The sequence below is a fragment of the Triturus cristatus genome, chromosome 10 (assembly GCF_964204655.1).
Source record: "Triturus cristatus chromosome 10, aTriCri1.1, whole genome shotgun sequence".
NCBI classification, from domain to species: Eukaryota; Metazoa; Chordata; class Amphibia; order Caudata; family Salamandridae; genus Triturus; species Triturus cristatus.
The window spans coordinates 572989749-573015712 of NC_140593.1; the positions used below are offsets into that span (position 1 = coordinate 572989749).

Sequence of the window (25964 nt, forward strand, 5' to 3'; positions counted from 1 at the left end):
GTTTTCTCCTTTCCCTTAATCCATTAACATTCAAATTTACTATTTTTATTATTTTTCTAGTCCTATCTATCATGTCGGGAAAGATTGTTGAATACAAGGGTCATATGCAACCTATAACTTTTACTACAGAGGAGTTGCTTCAGGATACACCCATATACTAAGGTTACATGAGGAATATTTTTTCTTTTTTTTGCCACCACCCCCCCTTGTCCCCTCCCCCCTCCCTTGAGGAACCCTCCCTTATGAGCCTTGGCGATCATATCGCCATTTAGGAGCCCAAATCCCGTGCGCGTGTTTTACCTCTAAAGAACCAAAGTGAGAGTGACTGAAAGAAAAAGAGAACTAAATGATAATTAAGCTTCCATCAGCTACCTATAATCCCCATGCGAATATATATTACCTACTGGCGGTCGCCAGTAGGTAGTTATAGTTAGGACCACGTTTCCATAGGAAAACCTCAACATTCTATTTTGAATAACTTTGGCGCCGGTCGACGAATCCTCGCGAATTTCTCAAAATAGGTGGGGCGCTACGCTCCGCTCCTACCCTGAAAGTCTCGGGGGGATCCGTCAAGCGGGGGCTGAGATAAAAGGGGGGTCCCAAAACGCGTTTTTCCCATGCATTTTTCCATAGGACCTTTAGAACGAGCTACAGCCCGAACGGCTGAACAGAATTACTCAAAATTTGGCAGAGAGGTAGTCCCTAGGTCAAGGAAGTGCCTTTTGTAGGTCTGGTGTAAATCTGTTCAGTATTTCCGGAGAAAATAGCATTTAAAAGCATATATATATATATATGCGCGCAGGGTGCGCGCACCGTGCGAGCACCCTAACGTGCGCGAGCGTAATTCTGATTGGTGGTTACATGTTAGTCAACGTTCGAATCGGTCGAAATCAGGAAGTGTCGGCCGCCATTTTGTTTGTTTTCAGTGCGAGAGTGAAAAAGGAAGGTGGCGAACGTGAAAAGGGGGCAGGGTAGAGAGTTCCTGACCCCCTAGCCTTTGTCAGGGGGTCCCTGAAGGACCCCGAAGGCAAAAAAAAAATTTTTTTTTTTTTTTAAAAATCGCGGGGGTGCGCGCACAGTGCGCGCACCCTGAAAAACACAAAAAAAAAATTTTTTTTTTTGCAAAAAAAAAAAAAATTATTCGCAGGGTGAAAACCAAAAAAAAAAATAATAATAATTTTTAATACGTAGTTTATTGCAAAATAAATATATAAAAAATAATACATAAATAAATTAGCATTTAAAAAACCGTACAAATTCACTGAAAAAACCATAGGTTTCACACACGTTATAGTTAGGAATTAGCATTTAAAAAACCTTGCTAATTCACTGAAAAAACCATAGGTTTCACACATGTTATAGTTAGCTGGACATTTTACTGATAAAAAACCAATGAAATTCCCCCGTTATAGTTACTGTAGGCAACTATAACTCACGCGACCGTAATCCTCTGCTGATGACATATGTGTCTTTATGAAAAAAAAATATTTGTAATATATGTATAGCTAAAATTTAATGGAAGAAGACATGGGCAAATAAGTGTCTAAATACAGTATTAGCATCAGCAGAGGATTGCGGTCGCGTGAGTTATAGTTGCCTACAGTAACTATAACGGGGGAATTTCATTGGTTTTTTATCAGTAAAATGTCCAGCTAACTATAACATGTGTGAAACCTATGGTTTTTTCAGTGAATATATATATATATATATATATATATATATATATTTATTTTTTTCTTTCTCCCCCTTTTTTTTTTTTTTCATTTATTCTTCCCCCTTCTCCTCCCTTCCTTCCCCCTTTTTTTTTTTTTTCACCACCCAAGTAAGATCATAACATTCATTAAGAGAAACTATCCTTGGGACTCCTTCATGCTAGCCAAAAAAGTGTCTACCTCCTGAGGTGAGGTGAAGTTATACGTCTTATTCCTCCAAACCACCCTCAGTGATGCTGGAAATTTCATTGACACTTGTCCCCCTAAGCTTCTTATATCAGCCATTCGTGACCCCAGTTCCCACTGCCTCTGCGCTGTGACTCTACCTACATCGGAACGTATAAGGTACTTGGTAGACTCTATCCGCAAAGATGTATCTGTGAGAGCCCTGCTCATTATCAACTCTTTCACTGCGTAAGTCTGAAAGTTCACCAATATCCTTCTAGGCGCTTTCCTATTGGGGTGCTGTCTAAATGGATCTCTGTGGGCCCGCTGTATCTCTCTCTCGATATCTAGATCAGGCTTATCTTTCAGTACTCCCTCTCTCAGTAATCTGCATACTAGGGACTTTACATCACCATTTTCCGCCCCCTCGGGAATTTTTAAAATTTTTAAATTATTCCGCCTAGCATGGATCTCCAGTCTCTCCATATCCATCTGTAGAGATCTGTTTTGAGTTTTTAGCTCCGATATATCTCTTATTTGATCTTGGGAAACTTGGGTGAGAGCAGCAACTTCCCCCTCCAAAGCCTCTGTGCGAGAACAGATATCATCTAATTTACTCTCCAAATTAGAGCATTTCTCGTTGATTTCTTTCTGGTTGCCCTCCGAAATTTCAAATCTGGGCAATAGCTTTGAAAGGAGATCTTCACGTAGGGACTGAAGGAGCAATGCAATCTGAGATTGACTAGTTCCCTCTTCCGTGACCTGGGTCTCTCGAACAGGTGATGAAATATCCGAGCCTGGGCTAGCTCCTAACATTATACTTGGGCTCTCTTCTACCGTTTCTGCCGCACCCAGGTCTGTCTCTGGGTCCGAAAGCAGTGGAGAATATCTATTTGCCTGGGTAATCTGAGTAACCGGGGGCTGAGTTATAGAAGGGAGAATCTGTTTGCCTGTCTTGGCCACCTTACTTCTACAAGCAGCAGCGTTGGGGTCGGCGACTGCAGGGGTCTTCTGAGCCGTCATTTTTTCCATAATTTTGAAATAAGATTTAAGTGAAGGGGTAGGCTTGACTGCGTTTGAACAGACTTTCGATCTTTTTGCTTCACCAATCTTACTCTTTTCACTCTTTTTCTGACGGGGGATAATAGGGCTAGGTCTCTCTGTCCTGCCCGAGTGGGGGATTAGCAGATCCTTCTCGGGTTGAGAGCGGAGTGAATATCTATTTCTCGCCTCTAATGGGGTTGCTCGGGGGAGAGGTGGCTGTTTCTGTATATTGCCTGACCTACTCACCTCCCCAGCCTCATCCGCAGTCCCTTCCTGGTAAGGTATTTGTTCCACGAGATACTCTTTATGGGAGATCAATTGAGGCTGATCTATCGATAGGTCCATCCCACTACCTCCCTGATTTCCCTCTCTTTCCCTCCCGGGCCGACTCCTGGGACTCCTGGGCCCATTAACCACGTAGGTTTTACTCCCTTGCAAGTCCCCTCTCTCCCCGCTAAAGACGGTTATCTCAAACCCCCTCTGCGCCGAGCCCAATTCTGTCGTCCGTATTTTTGATCCAGAGCGAGGTTCGAAACAGCTTACCACACCACGTCGATGCCGAAAATCAAACCTTCTAAGTGCTGCGCAAGCTCTACTCCAGAGCCTTGCCCGTCGTCCACTGCCGACACCAGTTCCTGGGTTTGAATCAGACCAGTCCTCTTTCGTTGGCGATGGCAGGGTCTCCACACCCATCGACAGCTCTTTCTTCGGTCCTCCAGTCTCAGCGGAGGTAAAGCTGTTAGAGGTAGTTAGAGGCGCCACGGAGGTTTTCTCAGAGAAGAAGAATAGAAGAAAAGCAAAGTAAGCTCATAATTCTGTTTTATTTTTATTTTAAAGATTCCGTTCTCTCACCGCATCATATTAGCAACGCTTCACACGGTCCGGGACAACGCTCCTGCAGCCGGCGTCAGCCCGCCGCCATGTTCCTCCAATGCCCTGCCCTAATGCTCTTCATTAACCCACAAATTTTTCACATCACATCACACTAGAAATAAAAAAAAAAAACCCACACATTTTTTTGATATCTAGTGTGATGTGATGTGATGTGATGTGAAAAGCATTTGTAAAGCGCAGCGTACACTTTACAGTTTCTTGGCGCTAAAGTAAGCAACTGCCTGGGGAGGAGGGGAGGAAAGAGAAAGTGAGGAAGTGGGCTGGAAAGAAAGAGAATGAGATTAGTGGTACGCGGAACGGAACAAATGGGTCTTGAGGAGGGATCTAAAGTGGGTGTAGAGTGAAGCCAGTCTTATATCCAGGGGGAGGATATTCCAGAGAGATGGGGCTAGGAACGAGAATCTTAGGCCGCCCCATTTCTTGCGCTTGACTTTGGGGACTTTAAGAAGAGCCAAGTGAGCCGAGCGCAAGTTACGGGAAGGGGCGTACGGGTGAATAAGAGAAGAAATGAACGAGGGGCTGAGACCGGCCAGGAAATTAAAGATAAGGCACCCTAACTTGAATTTACAGCGTTCAGAGACAGGGAGCCAGTGCAAGGATTTTAACAGAGGGCGGGTGTGGTGGTGCCTTGGTTGATGAAAAATGAGGCGAGCTGCCTGGTTCTGGACAAGCTGCAAACGTTTGAGCTGGTAGTCAGGAATGCCTACGTACAGGGAATTGGCACAGTCAATTATGGAAATGACTAATGCCAGAAGAGCTAAGGTGAGGGCTTCGGTAGTGAGAAAACGTGCAATTTTCCGGATTTTGCGTAATTGGAAGAAACCGGCGGAGACAGTGGCGTTTATCTGGGGTTTCATCGAAAGATCTTTGCTGATGATGACTCCCAGACTTTTAGCGGAGTCAGTAGGGCAGGGAGGAAGACCCAGACTGGTGGGCCAGAAGTTGGAATTCCAGGGATTGGAAGGGCCTCCGACAAGAACCAATTCGGTCTTGTCGGGATACAGTTTCAAGTGATTTGCCCCCATCCAATTACTGATGTGACAAAGGATAGCTTGAAAATCAGAAATTGACTGATCCGAAGAGGCAATGTTAAAGACTAACTGGATGTCATCCGCATAATTAAATGCGGAGACATTTTTATCTCGGAGAGAGCTGATCAGGGGGGTGAGGTATAAGTTGAAAAGGAGAGGGGACAAAGAGGATCCCTGAGGCACGCCGCAGTTCAGGCCAACCTTGTCCTCAGAAAACTGGGACAGTCGGACCGCTTGTTGACGACTGGTGAGAAACGAGCGGACCCAATCAAGGGCAGTACCCTCTATCCCAGCCTGCCTGACACGATCGACCAAAATAGCGTGGTCGACCGTGTCAAAGGCAGCCGACAGGTCCAGAAGAACCAGAGCCTGGCAGATGTTAGAGTCAGCTCCACGGCGCAGTTCTTCCATGACAGAGAGTATGACCATCTCGGTAGAGTGGGCAGGCCTAAAGGCGGCCTGTTGGGAGTCAAGGAAGTGGGACTGCTCAACATGGGAGCTCAAAATATTAGTAACATGGGTCTCGAGCACCTTACCAAGGTAAGGGAGGAGAGAGATGGGACGAAAGTTACTCATGATCGTGGGGTCAGCAGTCTTTTTTTTAGGATGGGTACTACCTCGGCTGTCTTAAAGATGCTAGGGACTCTGCCGAAGGTAAGGGAGTTGTTCAGAAGTGCCAAAGGGGGGGCGGGGCAGGCAGAAAAGGCCTTACATAGGATCTCGGGGGGGCAGCAGTCAGTGGGGGATCCTGAGGTGACTTTGCTGAGGAGAGCGGAAAAGTCCGCCTCCATGATGAGGGGAATCAGGGTGAGAGGCAGAGGGAGGAAAGGATCAGCGTGAGGGCTGGCTAGGGGCACAGAGGAGTTCGGGGTGGGCGACACCAAGATGCTGTTTTTGATTTTTACAATCTTCTCAATAAAGAAGTGATTGAGGGAGTCGCAGAGCTTCTGGGAAGGGAGGGGTTTAATGGACACTCTGTCAGGATGAGATAGCTCCTCCACAATCAAGAAGATGCTTTTAGTTTTGTTAGCTGACTCCACAATTTTGTTAGAGAAGTATGTGGTTTTAGCTAACGCAATAGAGGATTTATACCCTTTGAGGAGGGATAAAAACTCTGCCCTGGCTACGGGGGAGTAATTTCTGCGCCACCGGCGCTCGGCTTGTCTGAGACCAAGTTTTAAAATTTTGAGGTCCTCAGAAAACCATTTCTGAGCGTCATGAGGGCGTCTGAGTTTGATCCGTCTGAGGGGAGCGACCACGTCACTGGCAGACTCAAGCCAAAGGTTTAGGTTCCGAGCATATATGTCTAGTGAGTCGGATTCCGGGGGGATGGAGGTACTAAGTAGATTAATAAATTGTCTGATATCTGCTTTGTTCCAGTTTCGGGCGGAGAGATTAGTTCACGCATTTATTCTGGGTGGTACACTCAGAGGTAGTCTTTCAAGCACATGGGGTAAAACCACATCTTTACCCTTATGCTGTACGCTGCCGAGGAGATCCGATATAACTATCACGGTGATAGATCAAGCCGTATTCAGGGAAGCAGTGTCCGGAGGAGGCACACGAGGGCTCTTAAAAATCCTATTCCACTAGTAGGAGAGCCCGTATTGTTTGCCATTTTTAGGTGACTGTCTTCCGCGGTGTATTTTAACCCTTGTTTTTTTAGATTCAGCGACTGCACAACTCATGAACAATATAGGATCCCGAGATACTTGTTCCATTGCCCTTGTCCTGAGGAGGTTGAAACGCGCTTGCGTCGACAACTTTTTGTAGAGGAGTCTCTATAAAAACAACAAAAAAAAAGTGTATATTAAATAGTTAAAGCACAACAGAGTAAAGGGTAAAGATGTGGTTTTACCCCATGTGCGTGAAAGACAACCTCTGACTGGATCACCCAGAATAAATGCGTGAACACTAGATGGCAAAAAAAAATTGTGGGTATTGGCAACATATATTTGTATAGGATTGTTTACCTATGATAGGGTTCCCTATGATAAAATAAAAAAGATATTAATTCCTCCATACCTATCTTTCTTCGCATTTGCTAGTACTGGGTAAACCGAGGCAAACCTCCTTCAACCATATCCAACATCTTCTGAGACGCTTTTACCATTTAATAAGGCTCTTGTAGACACCTCTATGGACACTTCGTTCATGGTGTCATTCAACCTGTTGACAGGTGGCAGGCTCATCCCTCAGAGATCTCTATTTTCTTACAAGACATTCTACGCCTGAAAGTTTGTTGGTAGGGGCATCAACGAGTACAGTGAATTCTATGCTTTTCCGACAAACACTCCTGATAGAGAGCTGAAACATATTGTCTTCAGGAAGAGAATGTTGTCTTCAGCTGGTTTAGTCTTGAGATCCTTGAATGCTGTGTGCCTTCAATGCAGGTATACAGATGCTTTATGGATCTTGCCGGCTGTGCCGTAAGTCCTTCGGTCTTGTAGGCCCAAACAATACATGATGACCAGGACACAGCACAATGTTTTGTTGGCTGGTTTGGACACCATGGACTGAGTGGGCAGAGTTATTGGCACCAGTGTATTGCTTAGAAGGTACATCAAGAGGCGTTAAACCCTTAAATCCTTGGGACTCTTGTCTTCTGACAAACAGTTCAGTGAGCAGTACAGGAGCTTTAGGGGTTATTCCAGGGTACTAGGCTACTGACTGCACCAGCCCTTCAAACTTGTGCAACAGCAGCTGGCCTAGTCCTTTCAGGTCAGGAATTTTGTTGGTGGCTGTGAGAAGTTGGCCTGATATATGATGTCACTAATTCTAGTGTACACCTTGTATCAGTCCAAACAACCCTTATGGTAATTGGTTGTAAAGTCAACCTTATAGACCAGCTATCCTAGTGGTAGCATGGACAAGAGCAGTCTTAGGCTAAACTCTGAATGGCATGTGAAGCCAGCTGTTATACCATATGTAATCCCTTGAACACCAAATGAAAGGACACCACAACAGATCTATATAAAAATAGAATGTATTTATTCTAGGCAAACCCTCAGCACTCTTTATGAGATTCAAGGTAAGTACAACACAGTCTTATTTAAGCATACATTAAGTCACACAGGTAAGTAATACAGTTAGGCCCTAGGGGCCACGCAAACCATATACTAAGTAAGTGGTATAAGGACCACTGTCACGAACACAGGATAGGCCTAGGCCTAGGGAATCGCTGGGGCTACACTATACTACCAACAGTTAGGAAGTGGGAGGCCCACGGGATTCAGGTGCAGAGTGGAAACACTTGCGCGTAATGCGTAAAAGTCGATAGAATTACTAGCAGTTAGAAATAAGCAGTGTTAGGACACTTCTGGTATAGCTAGAAAGTCGAGACTCTGACACTAGACCCTAGGATAGTCAATACCCTTGTGAGCACCGAAGTACCCAAGTTACCTAGCCTACGGGCTGCTGGTGCATAGGTGTGAACTTGCGTCGGGTTTCGTCGTTGACTTCTATGTATGCCTGAAGGAAAGTTGCTGACAGGCAGTCAGTGAAGAGTGTCCGGTGGATCCCAAGGTGGGGGATCAAGAAGGAAGGAATCTGCAAGCAGAAGGGACAGAGTCTAGGTCACCAGCTAGGAGCCGGGAAGGAACCAGGCGATGTCGAGAAGACGCAGGTGAAGAGGTGAAGCTTGTCGCAGCAGCCACGGGTACCAGAAGACGTCGAGGACGACCAGGACCAGGAGGTGAGCTGTCCCACGAAGGCTCTTGCTGTCGGCGGCGTCTAAGTCGAGTCAGGACCCAACAAGCCTTGGCAAGCGGAACCCACGCAGGATGGAGGACTTGCTTCTGGTGCAGACCAGGAAGGTCTGGAGTGCTTCTCTTTCACAGAGGAGCGGGTGCCAGTCTGGAGGAGCCGGACCAGCAAGATAAAAGTAAAGGTTCGTCGTCGCAGAGGCTACTAGCCAACGGGCCAGCAACCGGACAATACGTCGAGCAACACGGGTGCAGAAGGGCCCCACGCAGAACACGTGAAGTGTGGGGAGCTGGTCTTCTTTGCAGATGGTGCTCGGGAGTGGGGCTTCTCAATTCCCCAAGCACAGCCTCGAGGAAGCCTCAGAAGTCGCGCTAGTCAGTTACTAGCCACTTTTCCCAGGTCGCCGGTCCCACGTCCCTCGTCGCCTCCACGGGTCTCAGCTTCGCTGGAGATGTGGATCTGGGTCAGAGGTGTCTGGAAGTCTCGGCGCTGGTCAGTCGCTGCAGTCGTCCCTCGTAGGATCAGTCGCAAAGCAAGCAGCGGTCGCTGGATGGTGCCCGGTTGCCCAGGGTGGTCACTCCTTGGCCACAAGGGAGATTTCTTCAGTCTTCTTCCTGAGGTCGAATGTGGAAGGTCCAGAGTTTCTGTTCAAGTTGCAGATTCAGGTTAATCTAATTTAGCAGGGCTCAGCTAGCTACTGATATACTGGGCTAGTGGGCTGGGCTATCTGCAAGGTCCCTCCTATGGGTGGGACCAGGAAGGGGAGTGGCTACACCCCCTTTCCTTTGTCCAGTTTCGCACCAGAGCTGGGGCTGAAGTGCCCCAGCACCGGTTTGAACTGGACTATGCATGGAGCACCTTGTGTGCCCCAGGCATGTCTCATTCCTTTCAGCCCTCCCTGCCCCAATACACTAAAGTCTGTCTGGGAAGGTGCTAGCACCTCCCCAAGCAGGAAACCTATTGTCCAGGCCTCCCTGGCTGGGAGGGCTCCCAGCTGCAGGAGGTCAGACTCGTGTCTGTGGCAGCAGCATCCATTTTGTGATGCTGAGGCTTTGGTGAGAGTTAAACAGCAAAGTAGGATTTTAACATGTCTCTCCCTCTAGAAGGAAGGAATAATATCCTCATCACCAGAAATGGTATGGGGGTATTATTCCAAAGTGTTAGACACCTTACACGACATGTTTTGATAAAGCCAAACCATAGTTACCATAACCGTTTAAGATTATAAGGTACTTTAAGAGTATATGGTAGGCTACATCATAGAACAGCTATAAGGACATGGTTCCGAAAGCTGCAGACAGGCTCAGCTAATGCTAGAGCACCATCTCATATGTTACCAAGCACTCTGCCTCCAGGATTGTTAAGGCCTGCCATAGGAGTGGCTCACAGGTACACATGTGTCTATTTTAAGGGTAGATATAGGTATACTATATCTAAGCAAGGGGTGATTACACGACCTTGCCCCAGCTGAGTGATCAGCCAGTTGTGTCTGATTGGAAGGCCAGACCAGGGGTGGCATAATACATGCTGCAGCCCCTGGGAGGCCTAGGGTACACCTATGCCCTGGGTACCTAGGGTACACTGTACAGGGTCCAATAAGGTGATCCTTACCAATTGGGTATGTACCTAGGGTACATGGAGTCCATTTTAAAGAGAGAGCAGACAGCCTGAGACCCTGAATGGCAGGATCTCAGGCCAACTAAGTCGAAAAACCAGCTAGACACTAGACAAAAAGTTGGCGGTAACCATAGTCAGATATTCACCTTCCTACAGTGGCCAAGGCAGAGACAGATTTTCTCTAGCTCCTTCTCCCCCGCTGCAGAGGCTGCCAATATGCTTTAACATGCCCTGAGAGACTTATGTTCTGCCTGTAGGTGGCAGGATAAGGCATTGCCTACCCAGCTGGCGATTGATAAAGTTTAAACTGTTTGGAAGACTCATCTGTTAGAGGGGCTTGCACCCTGCCTTTCATTCCCCCCGCCCCATCCACCGCCTATCAAAATGACGCAAGCGGACCATTACTGGGGCTTAAACGAGAATGGGCGTGCTCCCAAGACTGAGGCCTAGGGTGAGGCGGAGAGCCATTGATGGGCCGGCCCTGAGACGGAGGAGGACGGTACGGGCGCATTACTGGCACCAACAGACCGAGCATTCTTGCTCCAAGATATTAATGTTCTTTTGGCTAAAGTTGCCACTGAGCTGGTGCCAGTTTCGAAGAGAGGATAGGGCTGCTATTCCTGTTACTTAATTTCAACAAAAGAGCAAGCTAACAATCCCTTATGATCTTAGGTATCTAACTGTAGTAAGGTAAACTGCTGACGAAGGTGTCATTTAAACAAAAACTATCCAAAATATTTAAAATCATTGGGATGCCCAATAAGTGGTATCAAAAATCAAATTGTATCATTCATGGAATTCAACCAAAAACAACCTTGATAATAGTAATACAAGACAGGCTCATAAAGTAATACAATCAAAAGGGGCGTGTATTAATCACTTAAAAAAACGTGGATTCAGAACAAATAGTATCAAAATATACATTGACTGCATTAGCTAGATACAACTACACAATTCCATGACTCCATCTGTCAATCTATAGAAAACCTACTCTCAAACAGATGTATATGCCCATCTTTCTTCAAGTCAAAATTCCCCGTTGGTGAAAATTTCAAATGAACCAAAGAAATGGGCTACTTGTCGACTTTTTGGTCTTAAGTGGTATCAATCCGTGAGACCATCTTCAGGACCAGTAAGATTATGCGTAGATACACGAGTGACCCCACCGGAACTGCTAACTTTAAATTTAAATTGTTGGAAATTCTCTTATGGATTAATCGCTAAAAAGCACTTCATTAGTAGGTAACTTTCAAATGCAGACTCAGTCATTAACTGCTTTTTCATATATGTGATGGAAGCTGGCATGTTCGGCTTTGGGCCCAATCATACAAGGATTTTAAATACTTTGTATTATTTTTGTTTAAATGACTCCCTTGTCAGCAGTTTACCTTACTATTATTTTTGCTACTTAGTCATTCCTAAGAAGGATGAAAGCCTCAGGTATATATTGGACCACTACCACTTAATGCCTTTCTGTGGAAAGACAAATTCAAGATTCTCACCCTGTCTTTGATTCTTTCTGCTCTGGACCCAGGAGACTGGATGGTGTCCTTGGACCTGCGTGTTTGATTTTTCATGTACCTATACTTCAGTCCAACAGGCATTAGCTGTACTTGATCATGGGGTAAGAACACTTTGTTTGCCTTCCTCCCTTTCAGCATTACCTCGACCCCCTTGGGCATTCACAAAAATGATGGCCGATTAGACGTGTCCTGCATTAGCTCCCGCTCAGTAAATCGAAATCCTGCACAATCCTGCAATCCTATTCATGCAAAGCTGTCCATTTTGGCTACATTGGACCCTGCATTGACCCAAGAGGAGATTCGTCCCACAGGCGGACAATTCTGGGGCTTGAACGGGCATTCTTCCAAGACTGAGGCCTAGGGTGAAGCAGAGAGCATTGATGGGCCAGCCCTGAGACTGAGGAGGATGACACAGGCGCATTACTGGCATCAACAGACAGAGCAATGGCCTGCCTTTGAGGGGCTGAGATAGCGTATTTCTGATTGGTGGTGAAGAGCGCGGCCCCGAAACTGGGCCCTGTGGCAGAAAAACCTCCTCACCCAAGATGGTGCCTGGCATGGCGGCCGCAGTGTGAGGCCCGCCCCCTCATCAGTGACCATGCTTCCTGCGCTAGTGGGGGCACTGGAACCTCTGGGCGGACCGAGGCCATTTCCCGGCGGTGGTGGGCGTCTTGGTGGTGGTGGTCTTGGTGATGGTGGTGGTCTTCTTAGTCTTGGTTGTGGTCTTGGTGGTTGTGGTCTTGGTGCTGGTGTCGGTCTTGGTGCTGGTGTCGGTCTTGGTGCTGGTGTCGGTCTTGGTGCTGGTGTCGGTCTTGGTGCTGGTGTCGGTCTTGGTGCTGGTGTCGGTCTTGGTGGTGGTCTTGGAGATGGTCATGGTGGTGGTCTTGGTCTTCTCACTTGGAGGGGGCATACCTGTGCCAATTAGAGACCCCATTGAATACTCCGGAGCTATTGGCACAGTTGTATGTAGAGTAATTAAGACCACATTGAAAAAGAAAATCACTGTATAAAAGTACTTTTATTTTATAAATCAATTTTAATGCTCTTGTGGTTAAAACACTAGAAGCTTGTCTCTTATTGATGTTGCTTACTAACGAAGGGGGCAGATTAGTCTTGATGCTGGTGAAACTTGAGTACAGTCCTAAAGCCTGCCATTGTTCACAGTGGTCATTTGACCTTTACTGGGATAGAGGAACAACCCAAGAATTATGAAGGTAAATTTGGTAATCCCAATTTTATTTTGCTTTATTGAACCAAAATCACAAATGCATTTCCATTCTCTGAATAAGTAACACAGAAATGTATAATTGAGTACTGCTTTACATGTTTATTCATTGACCATTTGTGGCATCTTTACATTAAGCTTTGTTGCTGGATATCAGTTATTGCTCTGTTTGTGCTGGCATAGTTTCTGTCACAGCTTTGTATCAAAACATTTCTCATTATTCTTTGAATCTTTTCTTAGGTGTATACAAAGTGACCCCCCGTTCCTGCCATCGTTTTGAGCATGAATATTATGCCTATGATACGTAAGTGTGGATAGTGTCTGGATCTGTATGGTTTCTATACTTCTCTTCTGGCTTTGCATATCTTTTATATTGTTATTCTTTTGTTTTATGAGACCAACTACAGACTGTTGGAGGGAGGCCCGCCGGGTAGTCGAGGAGACTATTCCGGCACCTTCCTACCGCAAAGTTATAGCCGAGCGCCGCTGAGAAGCCTCCTCGGGGAGGTCTTTCTCCTATGATCGTACTAGGCCCAGTAACACCACCACACAGGACTCAATAGTAGTTGCGAGATTAGATTCTTTATCGGCAGTAATACGTGCAATATTTACAGAGGGATCCTGTCAGAGTCTCAGTGTTCGTTCAAGAGGATAGGGTAGCGGGACAGTCTTAGTGCCAGCCAGGCACGGGAGGGCTCTGCGCCAGACCTTGGATGCTGGTCTCAGAGCGGCTCGGACGTGGAGAGCCGCGACGTCGTCTGCAGGGCTCGGATGGTAGTTCCGCTTAGGTCGAGCCGCGACGAGGTCAGCTGGGCTCTGGTGGTAAGGTTCAACAAGGTCGGGCCGCGACAGCGTCAGCAGGGCCCCAAAGGTTCGTGAAGGTCTTTAAGCACGGTGGAGCCGCGACGTCGTCAGCAGGGCTCAAGGGGTGGTTCAGGGTGAGTCTTCTTCATAGGGTCAGCCGCGATCCGATCAGCAGGGCTCTCGACTCCAGGATACAACTACTGCCCTGTTGTCGGGTCGCCCCAGATATAGGATGAGAGCCCTTTGATGTCCGGACCCGTGCGCCCGGAGGGGGCGGAGAGGACGGGTAGGGGGCGGCCAGACGCCCAGCAGGAGAGGCGCCAGGCCCCAGAGAGCTGTGGGGTGATCACTCCCAGGTGTGGAGAGACGGTAGGGGGTCCCATCGATACTGCCCTCCGCCGAGAGTGGGAAGGGCTCACGTGGTATCCCACTGCATTGTTACAGTTAGCATTGTGCTTCCATATGAAAAGCATGTTTGTTTTCCTAATATCTTTTGTGCTGTTTGACGAATTTTCATGAAAGTTTAGACTTCAACCTGAGCTCCTTGCTAGAAAGTTTAGTGTCGATCCACCAAGCAGGGGCAAATAAAAAGACGGGGGTATGAAAATGCATCTTCCCAATACATTTTTTCTATAGGAACATAAGACACAGCTACAGACCAAGTAGCTGAACAAAGTTGCACCAAATTTGGCACAAAGCTTGATCTTGGTCCAGAAAATGTGCTTTTTGTGATTTGGTATAAATCTATTCAGTAGTTTTTGAGAAATGAAGCATCAAAAAGCTTGTATTTTTCACGCCATGGAGAATCCACAGAGCAGATGGATCTCACGGTGAGATCTGATTGGCTAACACCACATGAACAACGATGTGGCGGCAGCCTTCTTAGGATTTGGGACACTGTCCTGAGTCCTAGAAAAAGAGGTAAAAACAGATTCAAGGGTGCTCGTAGGGATACCCTGCCCCCCCAAGCCTAGTGGATGGGGGGGAAGGGGGGTCCCTGAAGCAGCCCCCCCCTACCCAGGGCCAAAGAAATATGTTTTTTAATACTTTTACTGCAAATTTGTGTGTTGAAACAAATATACCTCTCGGCAGGCCAGGAGGTGGGGCCAACACAGTTGATTATTTATGGGAGGGGCGCCAATTAAAAAAAACAAGAAATTCACTGAAAAAAACAAAGGCTAAACGCATGTTATCGTTAGGTGAAAATGTCAGTTAAAACAGTGGTCCACAAAGCCTCCTCAGGGGTCCGCGACTACATAGAAAATTAAATAATATTAACAGATTAATAAAGTGTATATAAATAAAGAAGCTAAATGTACAATTAGGAATTTTTAAACGTACTGTAAATGTGAAGGAATTTGAAATTGAAGACTAAAAATGTAATTGGAATCCTCAGATTGATTTGTGGGAGCAATGCAAGCGCGTCAAACAGAATATAGTATGGATGGTGAGTGCTCTCAATTGAATTTAGAAAAGCTCCAATCTTTACTACTTTACGGCTCGAGTTACAGACTACCTTTTTGGTGGTGACTACATCATTTAGGAGGGTAAGCAAGCTACACGCTCATTCTGTTAAACCTTCTAACACCATTTTCTACCTAGATAAACTTGTTCTTCTGAGCTGGCCTCTTTCATGTCAAAAGTGAGGCCCCCTGTCCATGTCGGTCAGAACATCACGCTGCCAATATTCTTCACTCCACCTCATTCCTCCAAGTATGAGGAGAGGCTCCATTGCCTGGACCCAATGAGAGTTCTCTCTTTTTATAATGATTGCATTAATGATCACCGGGTGGATGATCTAATATTCATTGGGCTCACTGGAGCAAACAAGTTGTAAAGGAGCACAGAAACAGATAATTTTCCGTTGGATTGTGTTATGCATAAAAAGCTGCTATTCTGCATTGGCTAAAAAACAGACCCCTGAAGGATTGTGGGCTCACTCCATCAGACCCAAGGTGGCCAGTACTGTACTAGTGCATGTGGTAACTGTCCTGGATACCTATCAGGCTTTTATGTGGGCGTCATTCCACATGTTCATAAAACACTACGGGCTGGATATTCTGGATGGTTGATTCTGGCCCTTTGCCTGTTCAGTCCTTCAGGTCTTTTGGGAGCTATTGCTTTGGTATCTATACTAAGGAAAGGAATCTGCGGTTAGAAGGCTTTTTTGGTAGTGACTCAAACTAACCACAGATTTCTCACTGATCCTCCCAGTTCTGAGAAATAGGGCTTTTCATCCCAATGATCTGGTTAGATTCTGCACACTAGTCACACATTGTTCAGTCGTGGCTCTGCGTTTATGGCGTGGAAATAGTCATGAAAGAATTTGTTGTCAGCATGATGGGGTTGTGCATATGTAGGCACTGGACATGTCGCTTTGATGTGGGTGACGAGGAGCCAGTCGCCGCCAGTCGCCGCCATCCACTGGCGCGTAGAGGTAAAGCTCAAAATTTCGCAGATACAGTTTGACTCCTGGGGAATATCCTAAGGTGAAGAATCTGTGATTAGAAAGTCTCTACCAAAAAAGATGTTACCGAAGGCAAGTAACTTTCTCAGGACGCACTTGTGAGAAAATGCTTGTTCAGAAAATCTAAAGAATCCGTATCCTACATTGGGAATTTCACGGATATAACAGAATTGTTCAACAAGTACAGAATTGGAGAAATGGAATACACAGACAAACTTTGATTCCTGGCAAGGGGATACACTGTAGAAAGGGAAGCAAAATTTGCAGCGGAACTTAGTAACAAACAAAGAACTAGAGGACAACACAACATTGAATAAAAGCATCAAGGTGAGAATGATAATGACCTTCTCTAAAGAAGCAGAGCAAATCAAGACAAATTTGAAAAGAAATTGGAAAATTTTAAAACGTGATCCATCTTTTGATGAAATCTTAGATAATGCACTCAATGACTTTCAGAAGAGATAAAAGCATCAAAGGTAAGTTGGTACATAGTCACGTCAGTAAAAGAACGCTTCTTGACAGTGAAAAGTCAGAAGGGATTCTTTAAATGTGATCATTCCAAACAATGGCAAATTGCAGATACATCAAGTGAATTTAAATTAAGAAAAGGAAGAAAAAAATTAATCAGTAGGTAAAAAACTTGGAAGAGCAAATTGGTGGTGTATACAGTGCCAAGTCCATGCAAGTTGACTTATGTAAGGAGCACATGCTGCAAATTGAAAAAAAATATTGTAGAGCACACTGAAGCGCCCAGAAAGAAGGATTGAAATTACCCAAAGGCCAGGCATTTTGAAGAAAAGCATGAGAGTGATTGGTTACAACTGAAATTCCGTGGATATACAGGAGAAGAATAAAAGATGAGGTAATAGAGGAACCGCTTTGAGACAATTGGAACCATGGTGTGTTTTTAAACATTGGAACAATGACCACAAGACCTCAAAGACCTTAATTCAGGATTAACTTTTTTGTGCTTTGAGAAAAACAAATGCAAGACATTTAAATTAACGAACTGAAAGTTACTATATTTTGAACACATTTGCAATTATTATTTACTAAATCAAAAGAGAAGATTGAGAATGAGTGATAGATGACACTCTCCCACCAGAGCGTTACAATTGCAAGCAAAGTGAAATGTGGATCCACTGCAGGACTATATTGAAATTAGTGGATTAATTTATCAATAAAGAAAAAAGAAACCATCAAAATGATAATCTAAATGACATGAACTTCCATCTCAGATTATATGTGAAATTGGTAAATGCTATAATAAATGTGTTCACTTGAACAGGCATGATTTAAAGTGAACAATGTTTTTCAAAAGTATGTCTCAGAGATGAATTCAAACAATTCTACAGAAATGTGGGTCACAGAGCACACAAAACCTGAAATGCATATGGAAAAAGGGACCATGATTCCAAGAAAGAGACTATGCACAGGGCGAAGGGTGATGTCCTGGGTTGTCAATCAAACAAATGGACAGAAAAAACAGACTGAACGACCATGACCAAGATAGGGCAGGTCAAAATGCAGTGGATGCTCTTCTGTGCAGAGCATTATTTGATAAAAAAAGCAAACTCTCTTGTGTGTGTCCCAAGCCTCTTTAGATAATAAAACGGGTTAGTTATGATATTAATTTGGTTGGTCTCCGTGAACGGGACGCACCGGCTGACAATCAAGGCTGTGCACTGTGAGGACTGAGGACCGCTGGTAGATATATGAAGATTTCTTATATATAAATATATATTTTTCCCACTGAAATAATCAAAGGTTAAAGTAACATTATAGTTGGGTGACAATTTATAAACGTACCAAACCATCTCTGGTAACTAACTCATGCCCCAAGTTAACTATAAATCGTGCCCCTGCCGTGATATTTTCTTTTCCATAATTTCATTGCAAATTTTGCAGTGTTATTATCCATGAGATAGAAGATGTCTTGAGTGATGTAATATATGGGGTAATAAGCAGTGTATGGCGATGACAGGCAGCCAACACCACGATGCACACGGCCTTAAGTCATGCGTGGCAGGCGGGATTGGATGAAGGGCCTGGCCAAACCCCTGTAGGCAGGTGACCTCACACCGCGCATGGCCTGCCAAGCTCTACGTCTAACCTCCACAGCCAACCCCATGCAGCACATGGCTTTCGTGGGATTCGCCGCAGGGCCAGCCTGTGGCCTGGCCTCTACATCCAACCCCCCTCCCCCTCTTCGCAAGCCAATTTGCAATCCAGGTAGTCACTTCCTCGTGGCCTTTTAAACCCTTTTTTTAAAGGGGAGAGAGGGCATGTGCCCTTCCGAGCCACCTCGAGTTCCGCATCCCAGGGGCAAAAGATATTTGTAAAAGCGAAGGGGCACATGTCTTCCCGAGCCTTACTAGGCCTCAGGGGCCTATCTTTCCCCCCAGCCCTCACCTGGGGCCATTTAATGTAGTAAAGGAGAGTGGGGCCTGGTGGCCACCCTCCCTGTGCCTATTGTGGCTCCTGGAACCCGTTTTCATTATCGGTGGGTGCCCTGGTACCCACCCGAGGTATACACCAAGCAGAACGTTGGGGGCTGCATGGTGTGGGTGCAGATTTTGCTCCTACCCGGAGGAAGCATCTCCTTATGCTTTCTTCCTCTAGACAAGAGCAATATTTGTTTTCCTGCCAGCAGAAATATATATATATTACCCACTGGCGGTCGCCAGTAGGTAGTTACAGTGAGGACCAAAGTTTCCATAGTAAAAGTGTTTTTTGTTTTGCCAATAACTTTGGCGCTGCTTGTCAAATCCTCACAAATTTTGAAAAACCTTCTCCTTTTTGATTCAGCTGCTGTGTTGAAAGTTTCGGGGTGATCCGTCAAGGAGGGCCCCAAAACACGTTTTCCCCCCATGTTATGTCTATGGGTATTTTTTAATTTTTTTAACACGACTACAGCCTGGACTGCCCAACGGAATTGCACCAAATTTGGCAGAAAGCTAGACGTTGGTTCAGAAAGCGTGTTTTTTGTGATTTGGTGTAAATACTTTCAGATATATAAAAGTTGAAAAAATATATATATGTGGTAGCCCGAAATCCTACTGAAATTTGATTGGCTGCCAACACTTCAACCAGGGAGTGTTGGCAGACATCTTGGGACTTGATTGAACCAAGTCTCACAGAAAATGTAAACAAAAAGAAAAGGGGGCAGGGTAGAAACACCCTGACCCCCTAGGCCTCTGGGAGGAGGTTATTATCTGTCCCCGGATGGGCCAGGTCCCTTGGGCAGTTTATTTTAATAATGGAGGGGCCCCGTGAACCGCCACCTCCCCGGGGCTTTAATCAAAAAGAATGCTGGAGCCACACGGCAGCCCCCGGGTCCACCACCTCCCTGGGTCTAGATCACACAATGGAGGGGGGTCACGCGTCCCCCCTCCTGGAGCCAATAATGGCCCTGGGGATCGCCACCCCCACAGGGCCGGCTAACCCCCGGAATATTGCAGTTTGCTGTGGCTTGCCATAGCAAACTGCACTGCTTCGTGCAAGCGAGAGCATGTAAAATGCTCTCCCTTACAGGAAGCAGAGCAGAATTGCTTGTGGACAGACGGAGTTGCATGTTCAGCAGCTCACTCTGTCCAAAAGCAGTGGCAGCTCCCGCACAACGTGGGGTGCCGGTGAGAGGCGGGGGACTTCAGGCTCCTCCCGCGGTCCCCAACAAACATGACTGGGTGTCCTAGATGGGACCAGGGAACCCAATATTTTGAACAGGCCCGAGGGAAGGGGTCCCGGGGCCAAAATCGGCCCGGGAGGTGAACCTCGCAGCCCACCTCCCATTCTAAAAATGCCTGGCCCCGAGGGATGGAGTTCCCAGTGCCAAATATGGCCACGGGAAGGGGGAGCCACCTGGCCCTTCTCCCTTTACAATAAAAAACAAAAGATAAATTCTAACGTCATGACGCCGGAGGCCCTGCCCCTTTTCTGCACCACTCTGCAATCACGCCTCCTGGCGTGCTGCTGGTTGGGGTATGAATTCCCCTTGGCTGCTGAGGGTCCTTAGGGTCCAACAAGACCTCCTGTTACCTCCAGTAAGTCCCACACCGCGGGATTGCTGAGAGGTGGTCCGAGGCCATGCCCCCTTTCTCCACCACTCTGCAAATGCGCCTCAGCACACTGCTGGTGGTGGGGGGGGGACGTCCGCTTGCCTTCTCAGGGCCTCAGGACTAAAGTGGACTTCTTCCCCCAACCAGTAGTGCGCCAGGAGATGTGTTTGCAGAGTGGTGCAGAAAGGGGATCATGGCCTCCAAGAACATCTTGGCAGTCCCACTGTGTGGAACTCACTGGACACAACAGGAGGGGTAGTTGGGCCCCCCCCCAAGGACCCTCTAGAACCAAGAGGACTTAATCCCCCAGCAAGCGCGTTTGCAGAGTGGTGGAGAAAGGGGGCATGGCAACTGACGTCATGCCGGTAGCATTTTCTTTTTTTATATTATAAAGGAATGGGCCGTATTTGGCCCCGAGGACCCCATCCCCCAGGGCCTGTAGGATCTAGTGCTTGATGCGGGGCAGCCTGCGAGACCATGACTTTCCTCGGCGTACGCTCCAGTGCCATAGCTTCCAGTGCCGCTGACATCCTGGCATTATATCAGACTTAGACACAGAGCTGGATTTGCATAGCCCAATGTTGTCTCTGGTTCTGACCAGCACCATGCCACCAGAGCCAGTACCTTTTCCCTTTGACAGGCCTGGAGAGGGTGACGTTTGGGAATGGGTCAAAGGACCCTTATAGTTACAATCACCCCCTTGATGACACAAAGGGCAGCTGGTTTGAGGAAATCGTGGATGCTGGTTGTTTTGACACTTCATCAGACACTGGCCTGGTCTTTCCCTCTTGTGTGGCTATAGAGAAGGGTGCCTCATTTGCAGTGGTGGTTGAATCTTGGCCCTTCAGTTGCCCACAGTTAGTCAAGACATTCTCTTAAAGAAGGTGCTTCAGCCGGTAGTTGCACCTTCTTTACCTTTGCTCGCATTCAGTGAAGCCCCTACAGATGTCCTCATTGGGGCATGATGCAAGCCCTGCACAGGGTCACAATTGGCCGCCGCCATCGCCCGCTTCTGGGGACCACAGTTTTCACACCCAGCACCCCACCCGGAGAGTTTGGTGATCCAAGCCTCCACTTCCTGGATCAATCCCAGCATATTTCCTACCACTCCACCGGAATAGGGAATCTAAAAAGTTGGATACTTTCGGTCAGAGGATTTTCACTTAGCACTTTTGTCGGTGAACACCGCATGCCTTTTGGGCCAAAACTAACACAATGTGTCGGATTCAGTTTTGCAAATGCTTCCGTTGGTCTTGGAGGAGGGCATAGCCATACTCTCTCAGGGAATTGCTGATGGGCGAGATGCAGCAAAGTTCACCATCATATGTGGGCTTGACACAACTGACTCACTGGGCAGAGTTTCGTTGTCAGTGGCACTGAGACTCTACGCATGGCGGAGAACCACTGGTTTCTCGGGGTATGTCCAAGCTTCGCTCATGTGCATGCCCTTTGATGGCTCTTGCCTCTTTGGTGAGAAGGCAGACTCAGAGCTGGAGACCTTTAGGATAGCAGAGCTACAGCTAGGTCCTTGGACCTATCCGTGTACCCCCACCAACCGCAGTCTGCCCTTTGCTCCTTCCGAGACTATGATAGGGGCTACCAACCATGTCCTTTCCCGCTTAGTCACTGAAACCAACATGCTACCCAGTCCTTTCATAGCTGTGGACACGGATCCCACAGATCACGTGGATCCACCAGTCAGAGGTCTGGTCAGTCCACCATTCCCACGGCAGCCTCAGCCACAGGCACTCAGTGTGGGGGCAGGATGCGCCATCATCTGCCTTACTGGAAGTCTAACATCAGACAAGTGGGTTTTGCAAATTATCCAGAGGGGCTATTCCATACGCTTTCCGGAAACCCCTCCATCCATGCAACCCACTTGCAACCGGCTGACAGTGGTCCTCTCCTTGCTCTGTCAGGAAGTGTTGGCTCTGTTGGGCAAATGAGCCATCAAGAGGGTGCTGGCATCAGAAGTAGGTTATGGTGGCTATTCCCGCTACTTTCTTATGCCCAAAAAGGATGAAGGCCTTTGTACTATCCTGGACTTGCACCTCCTCAACTTCTTCCTGAAAACTGAGAAGTTCTAAATTCTCATCTTGGCTCCGGTTTTGTTTGCTCTTGACACTGAAGACTGGCTGGAAGCTTTGGACTTGTTGGACGCATATTTTCACATCCCTGCCCTGCCGGACCACAGGCGATACCTGCTAAGAGACTTTCAGGTTGCCATGCTCCCCTTTGGCCTCAGCAGCGCGCCATGGATGTACCCCAAGGTGATGGTGGTGGTTGCAGCACATCCGTGGTGGTCAGGGCTTCGAGTCTTCCCTATCTTGACGATTTGCTGTTGAGGTCAGGCTAGCCCAGGTAGTCGTCTCCCACTCTAGACTATGGGAGACGACCTGCATTCGCTGGGGTTCACTATCAAGGTGCCCAAGCACACTTGACTCCCTCTCAGATGCTCCATTTCATCAGTGCCTTTCTGGACACAGTGCAGTTTCTGGCTTATCGTCCTAAACAGTGAGCCCAGGATATTCAGACTATGATTCCTATGTTACGGCCTCTATCCTGGATTTCGGTGAGAATGACTCTGAGGCGGTTGGTCCTCATGGCGTTCTTGTGACAAATGCTCTTTGGAGTATGAGGGTTCTGCAGTTGGACCTGAAGTTCAAGTGGGCACAGCATCAGGGAAGTCTCTCCTACCTGGTCCAGATCTCTGAGGGAACTGCAAAAGACATGCAGTGGTACCTGATGAACCACACTTGGGTCAGTGGCAGATTCCTCTCCCTTCTCCAGCCAGAGCTGACTGTAGTGACCGATGCATCACACCTGGGCTTGGGGCAGCCATGTGGTGGAGGTGGAGAACAGTGGACTGTGGTCTCTGGCGGAGTCCGTACTTCACATTAACCTGCTGGAGCTCCAGGTGATCCGATTGGCATTGAAAGCCTTTCTTCATTCGATCAAGAGAAGTCTTGTGAAGGTGTTTACAGACAATGCTACCACCATGTGGTACTACAACAAAAAGAGGTGGGGTGGGGTCATGGACCCTTTGTGGAGAGGCCATGTGTCTCTGCACATGGGAGGAATGTCAGGGTATTTCTCTGGTGATTAACTCCTGGCAGGCTTTCTGAACGCCAGGGCAAACAAACTCAGCCAGTCATTTCTTAGTAGATCTCAATGGCACCCCCAACCGGAGGTGGAGCAAGGTCTTGTTCAAGAGTAGGTAGAGCTTTGGTTAGATCTGTTCTCCACCACCGAGAATACACAATGTCAGCAGTTTTGTGTGCTAGAGTTTCTAAGGCGGTTCTTGTGCGGAGACACTTTTTGTCTCCAGTGGAACTCCAGCCTCCTGTACGCCTTTCTGCCAATACCACTCTTTTCCAGAGTTTTTAAGAAGATGAGAAACAACCAGACCCAAGTCATTCTTGTGGTCACGGATTGGGCATGGAGAGTTTGGTCTCCCGAGCTTCTGAGCAGGACCATTGGTCCTATGATCAGGCTGCCCTTTTGGGAGGATCTTCTGGCTCTGGAACAGGAGAGGGTTCGGCACCTGAACCTGCGTGCCCTTCGCCTTCATGCATGTAGACTGAGTGGTGACAGTTAACTGCCATCAACCTCCCCCCCCCCCCCTCTACTCCTCCTCCACCCCCTCCGGAAAGTCTGTGATGTTGTTCTGGCACTCAGGCGTCCATCCACCAAGATGGTATATGACTGCATTTGGGACCAATCTTTTGCATTTTATACATTGAGATAACTGACCCTCATTCTTCACTTTTATCTCAAGTTCTCCTATTTGTTATTTCTCTGTCTGCCATTTCGGCGTTCTTTTGGATGCTGGGCCAACCTTCTTTGTTGAAGTCACCCATTGTGACTAGGTTGCTGAAAGGACTCCAACACACGTTTCCAAGAGGGTCAGTAAACTGCAGGCCCTCTCTGTATGCCCTTCTTATACCCCCTTCACCCAGATAAGCTAGTTCTGAAGACCTGTGCCTCCTTTCCCCTGAAGGTTGTGACACCTGTTCAGGCCAAAACATCACCTTGTCTACCTTCTTTGCGCCACCTCACCTTTCTAAAGAAGAGGAAAGACTGTACCGTCTCAACCCAAAAAGAGCGTTGTCATACCTTGATCGCTCAGCAGACTTCCGGGTGCACTATTAACTCTTTGTAGGATATGTTGGAGCTAAGAAAGGAAAGGCAGTGCAGAAACGGATCATGTCTCAATGAGTAGTGCTCTGCATAAAGATCTGCATAAAGATATGTTATGCATTGCCCAATAAGCAACCCAAGGGCTTGAGTGCTCAGTCTACCAGAGCCAAGGCTGTGACCACTGTGTTCGCTCGCGGTGTCCCTGTCCTGAACATCTGTCGGGTAGCAACATGAGCGCCGCTGCACACGTTCACAAAGCATTACTACCTAGATGATCAGGTCTGTCTTGACAGTCACTTTACCCATTCAGACATCTGCGCACTGGGGTGGTGCCCTTGTAGGCACACCATGTATGTGACTTCTGGTGCGGCTGACGCGGAGCCGAATGACTCCACCTACTGGCTAGCAGCATTATTTCTTGAAAATTCCCGAAACCAGTCTGATGCCTGGGGAATATTCTTTGTAAGGCGTCTGCGGCTAGATCGTCTCGCTAATAGATGAGGTATTACGGAAGATAATTAGCTTGTTCTTCAGTGCAAAGCAATACTTAACCATAACTTCACAAATGCTTTCGCTGATTGTGTAAGATCTGTATATCTAGCAGCACTTCTGCACATGGACCTAATCAGGAATGCCATTTTCCTTCCTCAGCCATTACCCAGTTCACACTCCAGGAACCAGGGTTTGTGAACCACGTGATGCAAACATGTTTTGGAGGGCCCATGTTGGTGAGCAGGTCTAAGTCTCACCCTGAAAGAAGTTGAAGGCAGACCCCAAAAGAAAAAAGCAATAGAACAATTGGGAAGGTTCTTGAACTTGGGTCTTTAGATTGTGAACCAAAAACCATTTAATAACACTAAACATGGTTCATAAACTGGAAGTCAGAAGGTCTCAAATACATTTTTTGCAGCAATCCCTTTATGTACACGAACCTGAACGAGCAATTTCTTAACAGTAACCGCTATTAGTTGGGGTTCATAAACCACTTGACGCAGCTAGTGAAGTTTAAAAAAAAAAAAAAAAAAGAACAATAAACTAGGACTACAGAAACGCAAATCTACAGTAAAAGTGTACCTAAAGGATGTCTTGATTGAGGAGTAAAACTAAAAACAACAAAAATTTGCCAGTAATGGTGGTCAACACTGCGGGACCCATAAAGCACCAGTGGTCAAACTGCAATGGAAAGCATGGATTTGGGGTTCATTAAGATGGAGGGTGATACAGAGTACCATAATTACCCAATTTCAGTGGCTTTCAAATTCGTTTTTTATCTTAACCACTGTGGGAAAGTAGGATCTGCTTTCATGGTTACCCACTCATTTTGCCTTGTGTCAGTGTGTTTCTGTCTTGGTCCACTGGGATCCTGCTAATCAGGACCCCAGCAACTGTGCTTTCTCCCCTAAATTGACATGGTAAGTATTTTGGTACCTCCACAATTGGCTACTGGTGTATTCTTGTAAGTCCCTAGTCTATGGTACTAAGGTACCCAGGGCATAGGTAGACAAGGGGTCTCCCATGGGCTTCAGCATGTATTGTGCTACCCATGGGAGTCCACTTAAACTGTGAATTCAGGCCTGCC

At 46.9% G+C, this 25964-nt stretch overlaps 1 protein-coding gene across 1 annotated transcript in view; it reads left to right on the top strand.

Annotated features, from left to right (window-relative positions):
- Positions 1 to 25964, top strand: part of LOC146789754 (BOS complex subunit NOMO1-like) — a 343657-nt gene that overhangs the window by 141983 nt on the left and 175710 nt on the right. The window contains exon 17 of the mRNA XM_085632091.1: positions 13157 to 13220. Coding sequence (XP_085488217.1) covers positions 13157 to 13220 — 64 coding nt within the window. The remainder of the gene's footprint in view (positions 1 to 13156; positions 13221 to 25964) is intronic.